The sequence below is a fragment of the Pseudophryne corroboree genome, chromosome 3 (assembly GCF_028390025.1).
Source record: "Pseudophryne corroboree isolate aPseCor3 chromosome 3, aPseCor3.hap2, whole genome shotgun sequence".
Classification (NCBI taxonomy): domain Eukaryota; kingdom Metazoa; phylum Chordata; class Amphibia; order Anura; family Myobatrachidae; genus Pseudophryne; species Pseudophryne corroboree.
Genome location: NC_086446.1, coordinates 181,202,350 through 181,225,301, shown reverse-complemented (window position 1 = coordinate 181,225,301; position 22,952 = coordinate 181,202,350). Strand labels below are relative to the sequence as shown.

Genomic DNA, 22,952 nt, shown 5'->3' with positions numbered 1-22,952 from the left:
GCTGGTCACCAAAATGCTGCACTATCCTACTACTATATACTGCTCACAATAATGCAGCACAGAGATAGTATACTTGACACAGAGCTGCAAGATACAGCAATGGCCTACTGTACTGTACTACTATAATTATATACTGGTGGTCCCCAGTCCCCACAATGCAGCACACTGAGCACAGATATTTGCAGCACACTGAGCACAGATATGGAGCATTTTCAGGCAGAGAACGTAGATATTTTCAGCACACTGAGCACAGATATTTGCAGCACACTGAGCACAGATTACGGAGCTTTTCAGGGAGAGAACGCAGCCACGTCCTCTCCGTTCAATCTCCAATGCACGAGTGAAAATGGCGGCGACACGCGGCTCTTTATATAGAATACGAATCTCGCGAGAATCCGACAGCGGGATGATGACGTTCGGACGCGTTCGGGTTAACCGAGCAAGGCTGGAAGATCCGAGGCTGCCTCGGAACCGTGTAAAATAGGTGAAGTTCGGGGGGCGTTCGGATCTTGGAGAACCGAACCCGCTCATCTCTAGGCATAACGTGTATAAAGTGCTTTCTCTTACGTCCTAGGGGATGCTGGGGCCCACGTTAGTACCATGGGGTATAGACGGGTCCACCAGGAGCCATTGACACTTTAAGAGTTTGAGAGTGTGGGCTGGCTCCTCCCTCTATGCCCCTCCTACCAGACTCACTTTAGAAAATGTGCCCGGAGGAGCCGGTCACAGCTATGGGAGCTCTCCTGAGTTTTCCTGGTAAAAATGTTTTTTTAGAGTTTATTATTTTACAGGGAGGCTGCTGGCAACAGCCTCCCTGCAGCGAGGGACTGAGGGGGGGAGCAGTGTCCGCCCTGCGGGGTCTGAGCCACTGTCTCCGCTGACTGGACACTGAGCTCCAGAGGGGCCTGATCGTTCTCCGCCACAGGGGACCGCTCGCCCCAGCAGCATGCCGCCACCCCCTTGCAGAGCTGAAGAATCGGTGGCGAGTGAGACACCGACCCCCCCTAGGAAGCGGGGGGTCGGCGTGAAGATGGCGGCACAGGGTAGGAGCGCAGTATTAACTGCGTTCCGGGAATAGCTCAGCGGTACATGGTGCGGCGCTGTGAGGGGCACCCTGATCCAGGGCTACACCCTACACTGGTCCAGAAGCCTGTCGGGGTCCCCGGATCTCAGCCAGCACTAAATCCTCAGGCCAGTAGCGTTCAGCTCCATTTTCCTGCCTGCACAGCGCTGACAAGGAGAATCAGGTCCCTCCACAGCAACTCCCAGCTATCTGTAAACGGTACCAGGGGGTTGTAGAAGTGGGGGGGGGGAGAGGCTGCAATATGACTGTATATCCTATTAAGGTGCACAGTCAGCGCTGACAAGGGATCTCCCTTTGGTAAAAACGCTGTATGTGGGTTGGCTCCAATCTCTGTGTCTCTCTTGCCATTCTTGGGGGGGAAACTCTGTCTGCCCTCACCTGTGTGTGTTTAGAGTGTGTGGTGGTCTCCTTTAGCTATGTCCAGGGACACTGTGTCATATGCTGCTGAGGATTTGTCCTCCCAGGATGATCCCATTCCATGTAATCAGGATAGCACTGGTTTAGCACAGATACCAGCAAGGGAGCCTGAGTGGTTTTCCTCTATCAAATCTTGAATTTCTCAGATTTCTGACAGGGTTGCAAGTAATGAATCTGCAACCCAGGTATTACAGAACTCTATGGCAGTATGGCCCGATTCTGGTACCTCAGGACGCTCCGCTATATACTCCCGCAAACGTGCGCTTGTGCATGTCACGCAGGATGACACGGATACCGATTCTGACACCACAGACGGTGATAGGGATGTGTTGCGGGGGTCTGCATCTCTTGCAAAGGGGGTGCAATTGATGATAGAGGCTATCAGGGATGTGTTGCATATTAATGATACCACACCTGAGCAGGTTGAGGAGGCTTGTTTCACTGAAAATAAAAAAGCCTCGCTAACCTTCCCTGCGTCGAAGGAATTGAATGCTATATTTGAGAAAGCATGGGAAAACCCTGAGAAAACATTCCAGATCCCTAAAAGGGTACAGGTGGCGTTTCCTTTCCCTGAGGAGGATAGACAAAAATGGGAAAACCTGCCGATTGTTGACGCATGGGAATAATGCTAGACACGGAAGTGCAGAAGGTGTTTCTTCCATAGGAAAAGGTGTTGGTGATACAAGCTATGGTCCGGGATGTCCTGAAGCCAGCCCGGGTGTCGGTTCATCAATGCATTCACCTGTTGGGAAAGATGGTGGCCTCTTACGAGGCTCTCCAGTACGGGAGGTTCCACGCTCGGGCCTTCCAACTGGATCTCCTGGACCAGTGGTCAGGATCTCATCTCCACATGCACCAGAAAATACGTCTATCACCAAAGGCCAGGATTTCGCTCGTCTGGTGGCTAAAATTACCTCACCTTCTGGGGGGCCGCAGGTTCGGGATTCAGGAATGGGTCTTTCTAACCACGGATGCGATCCTTCAGGGCTGGGAAGCAGTCACTCAAAGAGTAACATTCCAAGGAAGGTGGTCAAGTCTGGAAGCCGGCCTGCCCATCAACATCCTGGAACTAAGAGCTGTCTACAACGGTCTTCTTCAGGCGGCCCATCTCCTAAGAAATCGGGCCATTCAAGTGCAGTCGGACAATGTAACGACAGTAGCCTACATAAACCGACAAGGCGGAACAAAGAGCAGATCTGCAATGCTGGAGGAGACAAGAATCATCCTCTGGGCAGAAAGACACGCGTTGGCGCTCTCAGCAATCTTCATTCTAGGAGTGGACAACTGGGAAGCAGACTTCGTCAGCAGACACGATCTCCATCCAGGGGAGTGGGGTCTCCATCCGGAGGTGTTCAAGGAAATAACAGACCTTTGGGGGGTTACCCCAAATAGACATGATGGCCTCTTGTCTCAACAAGAAGCTCCGGCGCTATTGTTCCAGGTCGAGGGACCCACAAGCAGTGGCAGTGGACGCACTGGTGTCTCCGTGGGTGTTCCAGTCGGTGTACATGTTTCCACCACTTCCACTCATTCCAAGAGTTCTAAAGCTCGTATGTAGAACAAGAGTTCAAGCGATCCTCATTGCTCCAGACTGGCCAAGGCGGGCTTGGTACGCGAACTTTCTGAATCTCTTGCAGGAAGATCCGATGCCTCTTCCTCTTCGCGAGGACCTGCTGTAGCAGGGGCCATTCGCCTATCAAGACTTACCGCGGCTACGTTTGATGGCATGGAGGTTGAGCGCCTGATACTTGCTCGGTAGGGCATTCCGAAGAAGGTCATTCCTACCCTGATACAGGCTAGGAAAGGGGTAACGTCTAAGCATTACTATCGTATTTGGAAGAAATATGTCTCTTGGTGTGAATCCAAGAAGTTTCCTACGGTGGAATTTCAACTCGGACGTTTTCTCTTCTTCCTGCAAGCAGGTGTGGATATGGGCCTGAGGCTGGGATCTGTGAAGGTCCAGATTTCGGCCCTATCCATTTTCTTCCAGAAACAATTGGCTGCCCTCCCTGAGGTTCAGACTTTTTTGAAGGGAGTTCTGCACATCCAACCTCCCTTTGTACCGCCTACGGCGTCTTGGGACCTTAACGTGGTGTTGCAGTTCCTCCAGTCGGATTGGTTTGAGCCTCTACAGGAGGTTGAGGTCAAATTTCTTACATGGAAGGCTGTCACATTGTTGGCCTTAGCTTCTGCTAGACGTGTGTCAGAATTGGGGGCTTTATCCTGTAAAAGCCCTTACTTGATCTTCCACGAAGATAGAGCTGAGCTCCGGACACGTCAGCAGTTCCTTCCGAAGGTTGTGTCGGCATTTCATATCAACCAACCTATTGTGGTGCCAGTGGCTACTGACTCCTCAATTACATCAAAGTCCTTGGATGTTGTGAGGGTTCTGAAGATATACGTGAAGAGAACTTCTCGTCACAGAAAGTTGGACTCTCTGTTTGTCCTATATGATCCCAAGAAAATTGGGTGTCCTGCTTCTAAGCAGACGATCTCTCGCTGGATTAGGTTCACTATCCAGCACGCTTATTCTACGGCAGGATTGCCATGTCCAAAATCTGTTAAGGCCCACTCTACTCGTAAGGTGGGGTCTTCCTGGGCGGCTGCCCGGGGTGTCTCGGCATTGCAACTTTGCCGAGCTGCAACTTGGCCTGGGTCGAACACGTTTGCTAAGTTTTACAAGTTCGATACTTTGGCCTCTGATGATCTGAAGTTCAGTCAATCAGTTCTGCAGGAGCCTCCGCGCTCTCCCTCCCGTTCTGGAAGCTTTGGTACATCCCCATGGTACTAATGTGGACCCCAGCATCCTCTAGGACGTAAGAGAAAATAGGATTTTTCTCGTAGTCCATAGAGGATGCTGGGCACCCGCCCAGCGCTTCATTTTCCTGCAACCGTTATCTGGTTCAGTACATCTTTGTTTAGTTATGTACTGCATTGTTACTTGGTAAGTAATGTTTCAGCAGTTGCTGAGTAGTACAAGCTAGTTAGCTTGATGTGCCTTGTATGTGCGAGCAGGTATGAATCTCACCACTATCTGTGTTAAATCCTTCTCTCGAAGATGTCCGTCTCCTCGGGCATAGTTTCTAGACTGAGTCAGGTAGGAGGGGCATAGAGGGAGGAGCCAGCCCACACTCTCAAACTCTTAAAGTGTCAATGGCTCCTGGTGGACCCGTCCATACCCCATGGTACTAATGTGGACCCCAGCATCCTCTACGGACTACGAGAAAAGTATTTACCGGTAGGTAACTAAAATCCTATTTTTACTGTGGCAGGGTCTGCTGTGGCGTAATGCATATAAGCGGCTCTCCTGTGTGGTGTAACGTGTATAAGGGGCTCTCCTGTGTAGCGTAATGTGTATAAGGGGCTCTACTGTGTGGCATAACATGTATAAGGAGCACTGCTGTGCGGTGTAATGTGACTAATGGACACTACTGTAACTACTGTACTGTAATGTGAATTGGTACTATTCTGTGGGCATGCCCCCCAAACTTTCACCCTGAGCTCCACAAGATCTACAACATACCCTTGCTCCGCGCACCATCGCACCTAGCTACACCTCTGATAAGGGCCACTACTGTAGGCATTGTGTATACTATAAGGGGTACTACTATGTGTCATAACGTGAATAAGGGGCACTACTATGTGGTGTACTATGAATCAGGGGCACTAAGTTTAGGGTAATGGCAATAAGATTGTAATACTGTGTCGCGTAATTTGAATTGTAAGTACCATTGTGGCCACACACCCTCTTTGTGTGACCACACCCCTTTTTGCGGCTTGCGCTGTCCCTTTTTTACGTATGGGAGGGCACAAATATATAATTTGCAGGAGGACACCAAACACCCTAGCAACTGCCCTGTGCCTAGGGCCCCATGAGGTATAAATCCGGCTCTTCTCCTTACAACCATTAAATAGGCCTATACCAAGCTGTATCAGCTGCTCCCTGCTCCAAAATTACACCTACACTCCCTGTCCATGTGTAATCAATTTGTAACACCTGCTTTGGATGTTAAATTTCCCTCCAGATTGTTTGTCCCTCGGTTCTTCTAAGAAGTACTGTAGCATTTAACGTTCTACTGTTTTACTTTTTCTAATTGAATACCTTTATAGATGTATTGCGTTGATGTGTGGGGACCAGCTTTAATAGGTTAAGGGTATGTGATATCTGTGTATAATCGGGTTGGGGATGAAATGCCAGCAGTTGGGAATACAGGCCACGGCATCCTGATGGTTAGAATTCCGACAGGGGTTGGGAAAGTATACTGCCCCCACCCCCCAACACTAACCCTCCCTTACTACAGCCTAAACCTAACCCTCCCTCCCTGCAGCCTAACCCTAACCTTCCCCGGTGGTGCCTAAACCTAACCCTCCTTTCCCACAGCCTAAACCTAACCCTTCCCTGCCCCGCAGCCTAACCCTAACCCCTCTTTCCCGCAGCCTAATCCTTCTCCCGCAGCATAAACCTAACCTCCCCCTGAACACGGCTTACCTCTCCGGTGGCCCGTTAGTCCCTCGTTGGGGATCCCAGCTTTTGCGATGCCGGGATTGTGATCCCATTCGGAATGCCGGCACGGCATTCCAAGCAGTGTCGAGATTCCGGCATTGGTATTTTGACTGCAGGGATCCCGACCATCAAGATCCTAGCCGGATCCTTATAGCCACTTATTCCCGGTTGGGATTTTGAGTTTGACATGCCTAGTCCATAGTTGCCTACCCTCCCGCAGCCTGCTGGAGCCTCCCGTTTCAGACATAAATCTGGAGCCCTGAGTTGTAGGTCAATTCTCCCGGATTCTTCAGATTCTGCCAGGGGTGACAGTAAGGAGTTTCTTTGCAAGAACAGTGATTTGCTGTAGCTGCTCAGGTGTCACTGATAACTCATTATCGCCCCTTGTGGGAACCCTTTACAGGAAAGACTGAGAGAGACAGCAACACATGATAACACACTTGGGCCCTCATTCCGAGTTGTTTGCTCGCTAGCTGCTTTTAGCAGCCGTGCAAACGCTAAGCCGCCGCCCTCTGGGAGTGTATCTTAGCTTAGCAGAAGTGCGAACGAAAGGATTGCAGCGCAGCTACAAAAATATTTTCAAGCAGGTTCTGAGTAGCTCCAGACCTACTCCTAGCTTGCGATCACTTCAGACTATTTAGTTCCTGTTTTGACGTCACGAACACGCCCTGCGTTCGGCCAGCCACTCCCCCGTTTCCCCAGGCACGCCTGCGTTTGTATCTGACATGCCTGAGTTTTTACACACACTCCCCGAAAATGGTAAGTTACCTCCCAGAAACGCCCCATTCCTGTCAATCACTCAGCGATCAACAGTGCGACTGAAAAGCGTCGCTAGACCGTGCGTGAAACTGCATCGTTTGTTGTGAAAGTACGTCGCGCGTGCGCATTGCGTCCCATATGCATGCACAGAAATGCCACTTTTTAGCCTGATCGCTGCGCTGCGAACAACGTCAGCTAGCGATCAACTCGGAATGACCCCCTTGGTCTTATTTTTCTTTCTGTGCACTCATCCATAGCGTCTGCTTCTGCTGTTAGGGTAAGAATTGTTGTTAGTAATCTTTCTGCAGTAGTTAAACACATTATCTAGTATCTCTAATGATTTGGTTAATGCTGTAATGGTATGGAAAACAGCACATACAATAAATATAGGTATTGCCTACAAGATGAAGACAGTGCAGTGTCCACAATAAAATAAAATGTAATACACCAAAATCATCATTTACTTATATGTTTTGGAATGAATTCACACAAGGTCAACTTGCATTTGGAATTTATTGCATAGGCATCACATTTATCATGTATATTGGGGGTAATTCCAAGTTGATCGCAGCAGGAAATTTTTTAGCAGTTGGGCAAAACCATGGCCCTCATTCCGAGTTGTTCGCTCGCAAGCTGCTTTTAGCAGCATTGCACACGCTAAGCCGCCGCCTACTGGGAGTGAATCTTAGCTTATCAAAATTGCGAACGAAAGGTTCTCAAAATTGCGAATAGAAATTTCTTTGCAGTTTCTGAGTAGCTCGAGACTTACTCTTCCAGTGCGATCAGTTCAGTGCTTGTCGTTCCTGGTTTGACGTCACAAACACACCCAGCGTTCGCCCAGACACTCCTCCGTTTCTCCAGACACTCCCGCGTTTTTCCCAGAAACGGTAGCGTTTTTTCACACACTCCCATAAAACGGGCAGTTTCCGCCCAGAAACACCCACTTCCTGTCAATTACACTCCGATCTCCAGAACGAAGAAAAAACCTTGTAATGCCGTGAGTAAAATACCTAACTGCATAGCAAATTTACTTGGCGCAGTCGCAGTGCGAACATTGCGCATGCGCAGTTAGCGGAAAAACGCTGCGATGCGAAGAAAATTACCGAGCGAACAACTCGGAATGACCACCCATGTGCACTGCAGGGGAGGCAGATATAACATGTGCAGAGAGAGATAGATTTGGGTGTGGTGAGTTAAATCTGCAATCTAAATTGCAGTGTAAAAGTAAACCAGCCAGTATTTACCCTGCACAGAAACAAAATAACCCACCCAAATCTAACTCTCTCTGCAAATGTTATATCTGCCCCCCTGCAGTGCACATGGTTTTGCCCAACTGCTAAAAAATGTCCTGCTGCGATCAACTTGGAATTACCCCCATTGTGCGGAGTGAGAAGAAAAGAAATATCACAGCGAATATATATACAGGTTGAGTATCCCATATCCAAATATTCCGAAATACGGACTTTTTTGAGTGAGAGTGAGATAGTGAAACCTTTGTTTTCTGATGGCTGAATGTACACAAACTTTGTTTAATACACAAAGTTATAAAAAATATTGTATTAAATGACCTTTAGGCTGTGTGTATAAGGTGTATATGAAACATAAATGAATTGTGTGAATGTAGACACACTTTGTTTAATGCACAAAGTTGTAAAAAATATTGTATTAAATGACCTTCAGGCTGTGTATATAAGGTGTATATGTAACATAAATGCATTCTGTGCTTAGATTTAGGTCCCATCACCATGATATCTCATTATGGTATGCAATTATTCCAAAATACGGAAAAATCCAATATCCAAAATACCTCTGGTCCCAAGCATTTTGGATAAGGGATACTCAACCTGTATTACAAACAAGAAACCACGTATTGCAGACAGCAATGTTAGTATCAATACTTGCATATTAATTTTTTATTTATTGATGTTGTTATTATATCAGAGTCCAATGAAGTAACGTTTTACATGTTTTGCTTAAATGAAGCATGCTATTAGTACCTGATTGCCCGCTGTGTGATAACGCACAGCAGTGATCAGGTCTGAATCACCGTTATAGTCCTTTGTTTCTCTGACGTCCTAAGTGGATGCTGGGGACTCCGTCAGGACCATGGGGAATAGCGGCTCCGCAGGAGACAGGGCACAAAAGTAAAAGCTTTAGGATCAGGTGGTGTGCACTGGCTCCTCCCCCTATGACCCTCCTCCAAGCCTCAGTTAGGTTTTTGTGCCCGGCCGAGAAGGGTGCAATCTAGGTGGCTCTCCTAAAGAGCTGCTTAGAGTAAAAGTTTTATTAGGTTTTTTATTTTCAGTGAGTCCTGCTGGCAACAGGCTCACTGCAACGAGGGATTTAGTGGAGAAGAAGTGAACTCACCTGCGTGCAGGATGGATTGGCTTCTTAGGCTACTGGACACTAGCTCCAGAGGGACGATCACAGGTACAGCCTGGATGGGTCACCGGAGCCGCGCCGCCGACCCCCTTGCAGATGCTGAAGAGAGAAGAGGTCCAGAAATCGGCGGCTGAAGACTTCTCAGTCTTCATGAGGTAGCGCACAGCACTGCAGCTGTGCGCCATTGCTCTCAGCACACTTCACACCAACGGTCACTGAGGGTGCAGGGCGCTGGGGGGGGCGCCCTGGGCAGCAATGAAAGTACCTATACTGGCTAAAAATACATCACATATAGCCTCTGGGGCTATATGGATGTATTTAACCCCTGCCAGGTTGTCAGAAAAACGGGAGAAGAAGCCCGCCGAAAAGGGGGCGGGGCCTATTCTCCTCAGCACACAGCGCCATTTTCCCTCACAGAACTGCTGGTGGGAAGGCTCCCAGGCTCTCCCCTGCACTGCACTACAGAAACAGGGTTAAAACAGAGAGGGGGGGCACTTATTTGGCGATATGATTATATATTAAGATGCTATAAGGGAAAACACTTATATAAAGGTTGTCCCTGTATAATTATAGCGTTTTGGTGTGTGCTGGCAAACTCTCCCTCTGTCTCCCCAAAGGGCTAGTGGGGTCCTGTCCTCTATCAGAGCATTCCCTGTGTGTGTGCTGTGTGTCGGTACGTGTGTGTCGACATGTATGAGGACGATGTTGGTGAGGAGGCGGAGCAATTGCCTGTAATGGTGATGTCACTCTCTAGGGAGTCGACACCGGAATGGATGGCTTATTTAGGGAATTACGTGATAATGTCAACATGCTGCAAGGTCGGTTGACGACATGAGACGGCCGGCAAACAAATTAGTACCTGTCCAGGCGTCTCAAACACAGTCAGGGGCTTTAAAACGCCCATTTACCTCAGTCGGTCGACACAGACACGGACACTGACTCCAGTGTCGACGGTGAAGAAACAAACGTATTTTCCTTTAGGGCCACACGTTACATGTTAAGGGCAATGAAGGAGGTGTTACATATTTCTGATACTACAAGTACCACAAAAAAGGGTATTATGTGGGGTGTGAAAAAACTACCTGTAGTTTTTCCTGAATCAGATAAATTAAATGAAGTGTGTGATGATGCGTGGGTTTCCCCCGATAGAAAATTATTGGCGGTATACCTTTTCCCGCCAGAAGTTAGGGCGCGTTGGGAAACACCCCTTAGGGTGGATAAGGCGCTCACACGCTTATCACAAGTGGCGTTACCGTCTCCAGATACGGCCGCCCTCAAGGAGCCAGCTGATAGGAGGCTGGAAAATATCCTAAAAAGTATATACACACATACTGGTGTTATACTGCGACCAGCGATCGCCTCAGCCTGGATGTGCAGCGCTGGGGTGGCTTGGTCGGATTCCCTGACTGAAAATATTGATACCCTTGACAGGGACAGTATTTTATTGACTATAGAGCATTTAAAGGATGCATTTCTATATATGCGAGATGCACAGAGGGATATTTGCACTCTGGCATCAAGAGTAAGTGCGATGTCCATATCTGCCAGAAGATGTTTATGGACACGACAGTGGTCAGGTGATGCAGATTCCAAACGGCACATGGAAGTATTGCCGTATAAAGGGGAGGAGTTATTTGGGGTCGGTCCATCGGACCTGGTGGCCACGGCAACAGCTGGAAAATCCACCTTTTTTACCCCAAGTCACATCTCAGCAGAAAAAGACACCGTCTTTTCAGCCTCAGTCCTTTCGTCCCCATAAGGGCAAGCGGGCAAAAGGCCAGTCATATCTGCCCAGGGATAGAGGAAAGGGAAGAAGACTGCAGCATGCAGCCCATTCCCAGGAACAGAAGCCCTCCACCGCTTCTACCAAGTCCTCAGCATGACGCTGGGGCCGTACAAGCGGACTCAGGTGCGGTGGGGGGTCGTCTCAAGAGTTTCAGCACGCAGTGGGCTCACTCGCAAGTGGACCCCTGGAGCCTACAAGTAGTATCCCAGGGGTACAGATTGGAAATTCGAGACGTCTCCCCCTCGCAGGTTCCTGAAGTCTGCTTTACCAACGTCTCCCTCCGACAGGGAGGCAGTATTGGAAACAATTCACAAGCTGTATTCCCAGCAGGTGATAATCAAAGTACCCCTCCTACAACAAGGAAAGGGGTATTATTCCACACTATATTGTGGTACTGAAGCCAGACGGCTCGGTGAGACCTATTCTAAATCTGAAATATTTGAACACTTACATACAAAGGTTCAAATCAAGATGGAGTCACTCAGAGCAGTGATAGCGAACCAGGAAGAAGGGGACTATATGGTGTCCCTGGACATCAGGGATGCTTACCTCCATGTCCAAATTTGCCCTTCTCACCAAGGGTACCTCAGGTTCGTGGTACAGAACTGTCACTATCAGTTTCAGACGCTGCCGTTTGGATTATCCACGGCACCCCGGGTCTTTACCAAGGTAATGGCCGAAATGATGATTCTTCTTCAAAGAAAATGGACGATCTCCTGATAAGGGCAAGGTCCAGAGAACAGTTGGAGGTCGGAGTAGCACTATCCCAAGTAGTTCTACGACAGCACGTGTGGATTCTAAATATTCCAAAATCGCAGCTGTTTCCGACGACACGTCTGCTGTTCCTAGGGATGATTCTGGACACAGTCCAGAAAAGGGTGTTTCTCCCGGAGAAGAAAGCCAGGGAGTTATCCGAGCTAGTCAGGAACCTCCTAAAACCAGGAAAAGTGTCAGTGCATCATTGCACAAGGGTCCTGGGAAAAATGGTGGCTTCTTACGAAGCGATTCCATTCGGCAGATTTCACGCAAGAACTTTTCAGTGGGATCTGCTGGAAAAATGGTCCGGATCGCATCTTCAGATGCATCAGCGGATAACCCTGTCTCCAAGGACAAGGGTGTTTCTTCTGCGGTGGCTGCAGAGTGCTCATCTATTAAAGGGCCGCAGATTCGGCATTCAGGACTGGGTCCTGGTGACCACGGATGCCAGCCTGAGAGGCTGGGGAGCAGTCACACAGGGAAAAAATTTCCAGGGAGTGTGATATAGTCTGGAGACTTCTCTCCACATAAATATACTGGAGCTAAGGGCAATTTACAATGCTCTAAGCTTAGCAAGACCTCTGCTTCAAGGTCAGCCGGTATTGATCCAGTGGGACAACATCACGGCAGTCGCCCACGTAAACAGACAGGGCGGCACAAGAAGCAGGAGGGCAATGGCAGAAACTGCAAGGATTCTTCGCTGGGCGAAAAATCATGTGATAACACTGTCAGCAGTGTTCATTCCGGGAGTGGACAACTGGGAAGCAGACTTCCTCAGCAGGCACGACCTCCACCCGGGAGAGTGGGGACTTCATCGGGAAGTCTTCCACATGATTGTGAACCGTTGGGAAAGACCAAAGGTGGACATGATGGCGTCCCGCCTGAACAAAAAACTGGACAGGTATTGCGCCAGGTCAAGAGACCCTCAGGCAATAGCTGTGGACGTTCTGGTAACACCAAGGGTGTACCAGTCGGTGTATGTGTTCCCTCCTCTGCTTCTCATACCCAAGGTACTGAGAATTATAAGACGTAGAGGAGTAAGAACTATACTCGTTGCTCCGGATTGGCCAAGAAGGACTTGGTACCCGGAACTTCAAGAAATGCTCACAGAGGACTCATGGCCTCTGCCGCTAAGAAGGGACTTGCTTCAGCAAGTACCATGTCTGTTCCAAGACTTACTGCGGCTGCGTTTGACGGCATGGCGGTGGAACGCCGGATCCCAAGGGAAAAAGGCATTCCGGAAGAGGTCATTCCTACCCTGGTCAAAGCCAGGAAGGAGGTGACCGCACAACATTATCACCACATGTGGCGAAAATATGTTGCGTGGTGTGAGGCCAGGAAGGCCCCACGAAGAAATTTCAACTCGGTCGATTCCTGCATTTCCTGCAAACAGGAGTGTCTATGGGCCTCAAATTGGGGTCCACTAAGGTTCAAATTTCGGCCCTGTCAATTTTCTTCCAGAAAAAATTGGCTTCAGTTCCTGAAGTCCAGAAGTTTGTCAAGGGAGTACTGCATATACAACCCCCTTTTGTGCCTCCAGTGGCACTGTGGGATCTCAACGTAGTTCTGGGATTCCTCAAATCACACATGGAAAGTGACCATGCTGTTGGCCCTGGCCTCGGCCAGGCGAGTGTCAGAATTGGCGGCTTTGTCTCACAAAGCCCATATCTGATTGTCCATTCGGACAGGGCAGAGCTGCGGACTCGTCCCCAGTTTCTCCCTAAGGTGGTGTCAGCGTTTCACCTGCACCAGCTTATTGTGGTACCTGCGGCTACTAGGGACTTGGAGGACTCCAAGTTGCTAGATGTTGTCAGGGCCCTGAAAATATAGGTTTCCAGGACGGCTGGAGTCAGGAAAACTGACTTGCTGTTATCCTGTAGGCACCCAAAAAACTGGGTGCTCTTGCTTCTAAGCAGACGATTGCTAGTTGGATGTGTAGTACAATTCAGCTTGCACATTCTGTGGCAGGCCTGCCACAGCCAAAATATGTAAATGCCCATTCCACAAGGAAGGTGGGCTCATCTTGGGCGGCTGCCCGAGGGGTCTCGGCTTTACAACTTTGCCGAGCTGCTACTTGGTCAGGGGCACACCCTGGCTGAGGAGGACCTGGAGTTCTCTCATTCGGTGCTGCAGAGTCATCCGCACTCTCCCGCCCGTTTGGGAGCTTTGGTATAATCCCCATGGTCCTGACGGAGTCCCCAGCATCCACTTAGGACGTCAGAGAAAATAAGAATTTACTTACCGATAATTCTATTTCTCGTAGTCCGTAGTGGATGCTGGGCGCCCATCCCAAGTGCGGATTGTCTGCAATACTTGTACATAGTTATTGTTACAAAAATCGGGTTATTATTGTTGTGAGCCATCTTTTCAGAGGCTCCGCTGTTATCATGCTGTTAACTGGGTTCAGATCACAGGTTGTACAGTGTGATTGGTGTGGCTGGTATGAGTCTTACCCGGGATTCAAAATCCTTCCTTATTGTGTACGCTCGTCCGGGCACAGTATCCTAACTGAGGCTTGGAGGAGGGTCATAGGGGGAGGAGCCAGTGCACACCACCTGATCCTAAAGCTTTTACTTTTGTGCCCTGTCTCCTGCGGAGCCGCTATTCCCCATGGTCCTGACGGAGTCCCCAGCATCCACTACGGACTACGAGAAATAGAATTATCGGTAAGTAAATTCTTATTTTTTCTGGAACCTACTTAATCAAGAGGTTCCGGATCAATGGTGTCAGGCATTGAGTATAAAGCTTTAGTTGACTGTAATGCGTAGACCTCACTCTTGGAACTCACACTGTTGCTTCCATATAGCCTCTATTCCACACTGCCTACTGGAGGCTTGCTTCCTGGCTGACAGGGTGTGGAGGGCTCCAGCGCTTGGTACAATTCAAATAGCTAGAGGTGGGAGGTTTATGAATAAAAGTGGCCATCCAATTGGGGGCAACTATCACTCCTGACACAGTAACATATCTCGCATTCCTACTCGTGTTCCTGTTGATTGAAGTCATCCAGTCTTATGAGTACACACTAGACGATATGCTCTATGAGCGATATCGCCTAGTATTTTTTTCCCCTTGACTCCGATATAGGACCTAATTCAGCAAGGATTGCAAATAGTGCTTTTTAGCAGAATTTGCAATACTTTCACTTGCATGCTGGGGGCCGCCCACCCACTGTGATCATGCTGAAATTGTGGTGAGATCGCAATTTCAGTGTGTTCACAGAAATTATGGCCCGCAACCATCTTTAAGATCAAATTGGCTCCGTTTGGCGAAAACGTTGATGACCCCCTTCCCCCCCGTCTGCTCCGTCCCCCCGTTTCCCTGCCGACGCCACCACAATGCTCCATTGTCGCCCCTCCTGCCCCGCGAACGCCTCTGTCAGTCAGGCAGAGGCGTTCATAATTACTGCAGGTCATCCGCAGTAAATGCGGGTGCATGTGCAGGACGGGACCTGCGCATGTGCCCACGGGGCGAATGCAAAAATTATGGTTAGATCGGGAATTGCGATCCAACCTAAATTAGCCCCATAGTGCGTACTCACTGAACGATATTGCTAACAATATCATTCAGTGACTTCATCCTGCCACCGACCCGAACATGCAGTTTTGGACGATATAGTCCAAATTGCGCTGCGTGCACAGACGGGTATATCATTAATGATCTGCAGGAGCGCGCAATTGTTAACAATATAGTGCATACACACTGGACGATATTACAAATGATATCGCTCAGAAGGGTGAAAAAGAGCGATATTGTTTCAAATATTGCCTATTGTGTACGCACCTTTAGTAAAGAAGAAGAACCCACTGCAATATTTGAGTACCATGGAATCAGATTCTGCATATATGCTACCACAAAAGGCAGAAGACTGACAGCAAAATTTATTTTATTACAAAAATGTTTTTTGTTGTGCCTACAGTATATTCACCTATAAATCCAGTGCAACGTTATTATATTTTATTACCAAAACTGCTGTGGAACTACACAGCATAACATGCCCTGCCTCAGTTTTAGCATGCCTTAATAGCAAAACTGTGGCAGGGCATGCTGGGATGTGTAGTTGCACACGGGCGTTTTAAAAGAGGAGGAGGCCCGGGTGCAGCCTCCTCCGTTCGGGCCCCCTCCTCTCTGCCGGCAGCGCTGAGAGTCTGAGCACTAGAGCGCTCAGACTCTACTGTGCATTCGCAGATCTCCGGGAAAATGGCGCGGCAGACATTTTCCCTGAGATTTCTCTACTGCGCATGCGCAGAACTCCGTGAAAATGCCCGCTGGGCCATTTTCAAAGAGTTTTAACACCGCCGTAGACGTCGCCGCGGGACTCCGGAGGGGTGAGTATTCAGAAAATGGATGCAGCGTGTACTCAGGGGCCCGTGTGCACCGCACACACTGCACCCATTATAGAAACGCCAGTGGTTCCACAGCAGCTGGAGGGCTGCAGGTTGGAGACCCATGACTTAGGGGGTCATTCCGAGTTTGATCGCGCGCTAGCTACTTTTTGCAGCGTTGCGATCATATAGTTGCCACCTATAGGGGCTTTATTTTTGCTTTGCAAGTGTGCGAACGCTTGTGCAGCTGAGCACTACAAAAACATTTCAGTTTCTGAGTAGGTCTGAATTTACTCAGCCCTTGCGATCACATCAGCCTGTCCGGTCCCGGAATTGACGTCAGACACCCGCCATGCAAACGATTGGACACGCCTGCGTTTTCCCAAACACTCCCAGAAAACGGTCAGTTGTCACCCATGAACGCCTTCTTCCTGTCAATTTCCTTGCGATCGGCCGTGCGAATGGATTCTTCGTTAAATCCATCGCTCAGCAACGATCCGCTTTGTACCCGTACGACGCAACTGCGCATTGCGGTGCCTACGCATACGCAGTAGTGACCTGATCGCTGCGTTGCGAAAAGCGGCAGCGTGTGATCAGGTCGGAATGACCCCCTTAGACTTTCACCTATGAAAAAGATTTGACTAATGTGCTCCTCTATTCTATTACTGCCCCAGCTCAAAATAAGAGGAGTGTGAACTGCTCCTCCTGTTCCACTGCAGGATACATACCGTATAAACAAATGTGATCAAGGTTTAAGAGATATTTCCAATTTAAAACCAAAATAAAGTAGTATTTTTACAAAATAATAAACAGGGAAATTCACTTAACTCAAGTTATTTCCAATCTGCATTTTATTACTTATGAGCTCTTAATCATTAACAACATGAAATTTAAAGAAATGTAAAGAAATACAATGGAACATGTTTGCTTGTGTTGTGGTGTGCCTCTTTAATGTCTCAGAAAACCAGACTTGTCACCTGTCACATGCAATCACAGTCTAAATGTCTCACGTAGTTTCCACTAGTCCTAATTTCATTTCCTGCATGTAATGTTATGGCAGGGAAAGCAGAGAGATGCAGTATACTCTCAGAGGAAAAGGAGTTTCAGAAAGACATGCATCCTACAGTAGCAGAACTGCAGAGCCTCTTGGAGAGCAAACGTGCAACCACTCGCCATGTAGATGAAGTCTGGCCCAACCTCTTCTTAGGAGATCTGTGAGTATCTTAAAGTTGCTGCTCATTGATGTAAAGTCTCTGTGATAATTAGAGTCACATTGAAAAACAATATAAGCTACTTAGGTTAATTATGTTAAAGGGGAACACAGAAATGTAACATTACAATTACTTGTATACATATTTTACAGTATGGTCATATCTTTTAAAAATTAAAACGCCTTATAAAAATTAAACATTGTGACACTGAAATATGGCTGGAAAATGCTGTAGTAATGCACGTTTGATGTTCTTACCACGACGTTCTGCAGACTTCACAATGTTGTCAATAAGAAGACAGGAAATGACAGAGACTTAATATGTCTGGAACCACAAGTTGCACATTTAAGACAGTGTGTTTTGGGGCTTACAAGTAATCATTTTCTTATTAATATTAATAAGTAGCAGAAATATAGATACTATCCACATCTAAACAAAATATATCTATTCACTATTTGTATAACTTACTATTAGCTGTTTCTGCAGAGCATAATTTTATGCTATTTGTCTGTACAAGTCATAAAAAAATAGAATTTTGAAAATGTCTACTGCTCTTGTTTTCTTATGGACCACCATCAGTGCCCCTCCTCCATTCCCCCCAACTTCTCTAGGCTTGTAGCAGTGTACCACTGGTATTCCTGCCATTGAAAATACATAGATGTGCTGCTTACTGTAAATATCCACAATTTGGCCAACATGTGCGCTAAGAACCTCATTTTAATTCCAGTTGTTAAATTACACAGTATACTATATATATTCTGTAATTAGGTAGGAAGTTGCATCTTCCGCCTGTTAAAGGGCTGAAGATTTTCTGCTTTTGATGATCAAAACCTGTATTGCTTTGTTCCCACAGGAGCACTGCCAACAACAGATTTGAATTGTGGAAAATGGGCATCACACACGTGCTGAATGCAGCACATGGGCAGAGACATTCTGATGGCAGCCCTGATTATTATGGTACTAGCGTCACCTATCATGGAATATCGGCCAGTGATTTGCCAGATTTTGACATGAGCAAATATTTCTATTCCGCATCAGAATTTATTCATAAAGCATTGAACACATCTGGAGGTAACGTGAAACCTTTGTTATGTGTCCTGTATTTGCACATGTTGCTTAGGTTGCCAAAGCCTAGGGTGGGCTCCTCCCTCCCCAGCTGACATCATGATCGCAATAGCAGTAGTATATAAGCACCTTGAGTCCTATTGGAGAAAGAGCGCTATATAAATAAAATTATTATTATTATTATAATACCATTTTACCATCTCTGCATTCACAATATGCAGCATAAGGAATAGAGCTACTGCACATGCCCAGTGGCAGCAGCTTTTCCTATCCTGCTGTGTTTGTGGATCTGAGCACTCGATCTGCGCACTGGACCAGAGAGATCAGAGAGCACCTGCCAGTAAGAAGAGACAGGTGTCCTATCATGAGGTGGGACAATATGCGCATTTAAAGCTCAGTTCTGCCAATACTGTTTAGATTATGTATGTATTTATTACGGAATATTTAACCTTTTCTTGACCACTTCAGCATGTGCCTGGGGGGCACTGGGTACAATCTTACCTAGGGCACCAAACTTGTCAAGGCTGTCCCTGCGCCTCCACAGCAACTCAGCCCCTACTTTGTACCCAATCACCCTTATTGAAGCCCCTGATAATAAATTAGTCAACTGAGAACTCTTGCATGTTGTAAATGTATATCAAAATATACATTTGAGTGGTTTTCCTTTACTACTGTTTGTAAAACAAATTACCCTGACTGTTTGTCACCAGACCCCAATTTCTCACCCACAGTGACTTCTTATAACACAAGAAATACTACATTTTATTACTGGATGATTTTGGAATTGGCAGAATCCAGTCCACATCAAGCATGTAATGCCAATAATAATAATCACTCCACCATTATTCAACATCACTAATTTCCTCTATTAATAATCTGTCCAATTCCTCAACTTGTCTTGATGGGATCTAGTTAGGATCCCAGTGGTTGGGATCTGGGCTGTTAAAATACAGACCCCGCAATACCGACATTTAACGGAATGCCAGCGCCGAAATCCTGACAGGAATCACAATTCTGGCGTCGGCATTCCGACACCCGTGATCCCGATCGCTACACTGCTGGGCCGCCGGAGAGGTAAGCCGCGTGGATGGGGGGGGGGGAGGGTTAGGGACAGGCTGCAGCCTGGAAAGGTTAATGTTATGCTGCGGGGATGGGGGGGGGGGAATAGGGTTAGGCTGCAGATGGGGGGGGCGATAGGTTTAGGTTGTGAGGAGGTGGGGTTAGGGTGTAGGCACCATCGGGGAGGGCTATGGTTAGGCTGCGGAGGGTGGTTTGGGTTTAGGCTGTGGGGAGAGGGGTTAGGGTTAGGCACCACCGGGAAGGGTTAAGGTTAGGCTGCGAGTGGGGGGGCGGGTTAAGGGGCAATTGGGTAAGTATACTTACCTTCCTCTGTCGGGATTCTGATGGTCTATACATGTTTCCTACTTGATAAACCTCTCTGCCCAGGTTCCCGAGTCATCCAAATATTATTATTCCTATCTGTAGTCATGCATTAAATCTGCTTTTACATCATTCTATATAGGGGTATTTCTAGAGAGGAGGAGGCCCGTGTGCAGGCTCCGGCTGGGCCCCCTCCTCTCTAGCCAGCAGCGCTGTGTAGACTATGGGCACTAGGGTCCCTAGGGTACACTAGCACTGTCCCAGAGTCTACAGCGCATGCACAGATCTCTGGGAAAATGGCGCGTTGGCCATTTTCCCAGTTATTTCCTACTGCGCATGTGCAAAACTCCAGGAAAATGGCACCGCGCCATTTTCCCAGTGATTTCAGCATCGCTGCTGCTTTGCCACGGGACTCCGGAGGGTAAGTATTTCAGTTAATGGGTGCAGGGTGTGCAGTGTGGGCCCCCCTGGATCCCCAGGGGCCCGCATGCATTGCACCCATTATAAATACACCAGTGATTCTATACATATAAAGCACTTCCCCCTCCATTTTGTACCTTTTCTATAGGGAGCAACTATAAAGGTATATTTAACATGGTTATGCGTAAATTAGCATTCTGTATCGCTACTTATCGCAGTGATACAGAATGTCCTACTGCAGCAATTTACCATCCTCTGGGAGCACCCTGGTCCTCTGCAAAGCTTTTCTCACGTTCACCAGCAACCTAATGGTGATGGCGAACAGTTATAGTGGAAAGCTCATGCACAGCTGACATGCAGGCAAGCACTTTCTGTAGTTGTTTCACCCAACAGGGATCACATGAAATGGATCTAGAGAAACCTCTGTGACTTTGTAGGTCACCACTGGTGACCTACAAAGGTAACAGGTTCTGAGATGGAGCGTTAGGTAGTGGAGAACATCTATGATATTCTCCACTCCTTCCCCATAGGAGTGCATGTGGAAAATATGGTAGTGCAGGAGAAATGAGCAATTTCTCCGTTGTTTACCTCTTTGTAAATTCTGAAAATCTGAGATAAGCCAGATAAAGGACATACCTCAGTTTCATAAATAGACCTCAGTCTATGGTCCAGACACATATATTGCTGTACCAAGGATGAGTAGTAGATACAAGATCCAAATGAGCCCTTGACATGATTCAAATCAGGTCAGTAAGCTTAATAACTATAAACTGAGCCTTTGTGCACATATTCATTAGAATGGTAACACTTTCCCTTAACTGTCACTATTAAATATCCACTAATCATTAGTGATCAATGAGACATCTGAATGACTCGCTATAAACCTGTTTCCTTAGTATTAGTATGTAATCAGTCTCTTTATAGAAGAATGATGAGGGTAATACCTCCCTAAGTACCTTTCCCATCAAAAATCTCTCTGCAATGTTTCAGCATCAGGGACACACTGCTGTTGAGCTAATGCATCACAATGCTTCATGCGTGATACTGAATTAGTGGCCCTTGGGGCACAACAGTCCCCATAATGTCAGATTTACTGAATTTTATTATGACAGCATTCTAATATTTATTTTCTATGAATGTTAACCTATAAAGGTCCACAGACTAGTTGGTAAGAAATGCTTTTCATACATAGGATGATAAATGTGGTATGTAATTGGTCAGTATTGAGAAATAGAAATATTTTGATGTCAAAACTATCCAGGGATAAATCTTTAGATCCTGTCTCTGTCAATCAATGTTAGAGACTGCAGGCACGTATGCTTACTATGCTCTGTTTATTAAAACAATTGTCTGTGACAAGGTGTTATCAATTAAAGGTGACAATGTAAATTACATAATACCGTGGATAGTTTTAGGAATTGCCGTTTGTGACACTGCAATATTCTCTCTCACAGGCAGACTGCTGGTCCATTGTGTTGTTGGCATCAGTAGGTCAGCAACTCTGGTCTTGGCTTATCTAATGATTCATCATCAACTTTCGCTGATACAAGCCATCTGCAAGGTGCAGGAGAGTCGCTGGGTGTGCCCCAACACAGGGTTCCTTCAGCAGTTAATACACCTGGATGAAGAGCTGCGTGGAGCTAGACAGAAACAGATTCAGACCAACAGACATGAAGGGAGTGCATGAACAGAAAGCTACATTATTTATGTGTTCATTTTTATTTTATATAGTTTATATAGCCCAGATCTATCAAGCCTTGGAGAGTGATAAATAGCATGGTGATAAAGTACCAGCCAACCAGCTCCTAACTGTCACTTTTCAAACATGGAAGTTAGGAGCTGATTGGTTGGTACTTTATCACCGTGCTATTTATCACTCTCCAAGGCTTGATAAATGGAGACCACAGCTTCTAGAATATTTCATTACAATTAAGTTGTAACAGTCTAGGGAATGTCTGTTTTGTCTGTGTTGTGATGTTTACTTCCATGCAGTATGAATGTCTAGTTTTCTTTATTGTTTATTAAAATGGGTATACATGTATAATATTTATTATGTTTTCCTTTACATGATTCATAGATCTGTGCAACAATCCGTATTTTTACACAGCTATTATTATTTAGACATTTGCCACTGCAGGTGAATTGGGGTAACACTTCCTAATGGTTTGGAGATAGACTCTGGCGCTGGTATATAGCCGCACCCTTTGGTCTGAGTTATACCCTAATAACGGTTTTGACGAACATCTGAATACGTTTATAAAGCCTATAATCCTTCAAAACAACAAGCATTTATGTAAACTACATTAGAGTATAATATTAAGACCCTTTTGCCTTTTTGTCTGTTGTGTTTACCCATGTTAGAATATATCCTTGTTTCTTCTTTGACCCGGATGGAATTGCCCACCATAGTATAAACAGTACCCAAATGTAACTCCTGTCACACAGCCTGAGGAAGGGATTTCTATCCTGTTACAAGTGACAGGAGTGCCATCCTGGATATGCAGAGGAGGGAATCCTACATTCCATTGGATAAGAGGGCCCAGGAACCGGTTCCGGAGCCAACATCTCTAAAAATATCTATTCCGCCCACCATTCATAGGAATCTAGTAATCCTCCATCTTGCCTTTTTACCTAGGTTTTTGGTTTTACTGGTTTGGATTACACTATGTTCTGCATTTGCTTATGTTTCCATATGTTCTGAATTTCAACACTTACGTATGTGGAGAGAAAGCATACAACTACTTATACCTTTATACTTTTTTATGAGTTTTTTGGGTAGTTATTCTCTCTACTGCTGAAATTGCTCGGATTTTGCGTCCCAGCACCTGTGATCTGGACCCAGCCTCAACCAAGCTTCTAATAGGTT

At 46.9% G+C, this 22,952-nt stretch overlaps 1 protein-coding gene and 1 long non-coding RNA gene across 2 annotated transcripts in view; one reads left to right on the top strand and one right to left on the bottom strand.

The window, feature by feature from the left end:
- Positions 1-16,838: 16,838 nt before the first annotated feature.
- Positions 16,839-22,952, bottom strand: part of LOC135055063 (uncharacterized) — a 150,640-nt gene continuing 144,526 nt past the window's right edge. Inside the window, exon 3 of the long non-coding RNA XR_010243635.1 lies at positions 16,839-17,263. This is a non-coding gene — a long non-coding RNA (uncharacterized LOC135055063). The remainder of the gene's footprint in view (positions 17,264-22,952) is intronic.
- On the top strand, positions 17,064-21,863 carry DUSP13A (dual specificity phosphatase 13A). The gene is made up of 3 exons (XM_063958680.1): positions 17,064-17,224; positions 18,075-18,292; positions 21,541-21,863. The coding sequence occupies exons 1-3, from the start codon at positions 17,064-17,066 to the stop codon at positions 21,771-21,773; spliced, it is 612 nt and encodes a 203-aa protein (XP_063814750.1). The 3' UTR covers positions 21,774-21,863.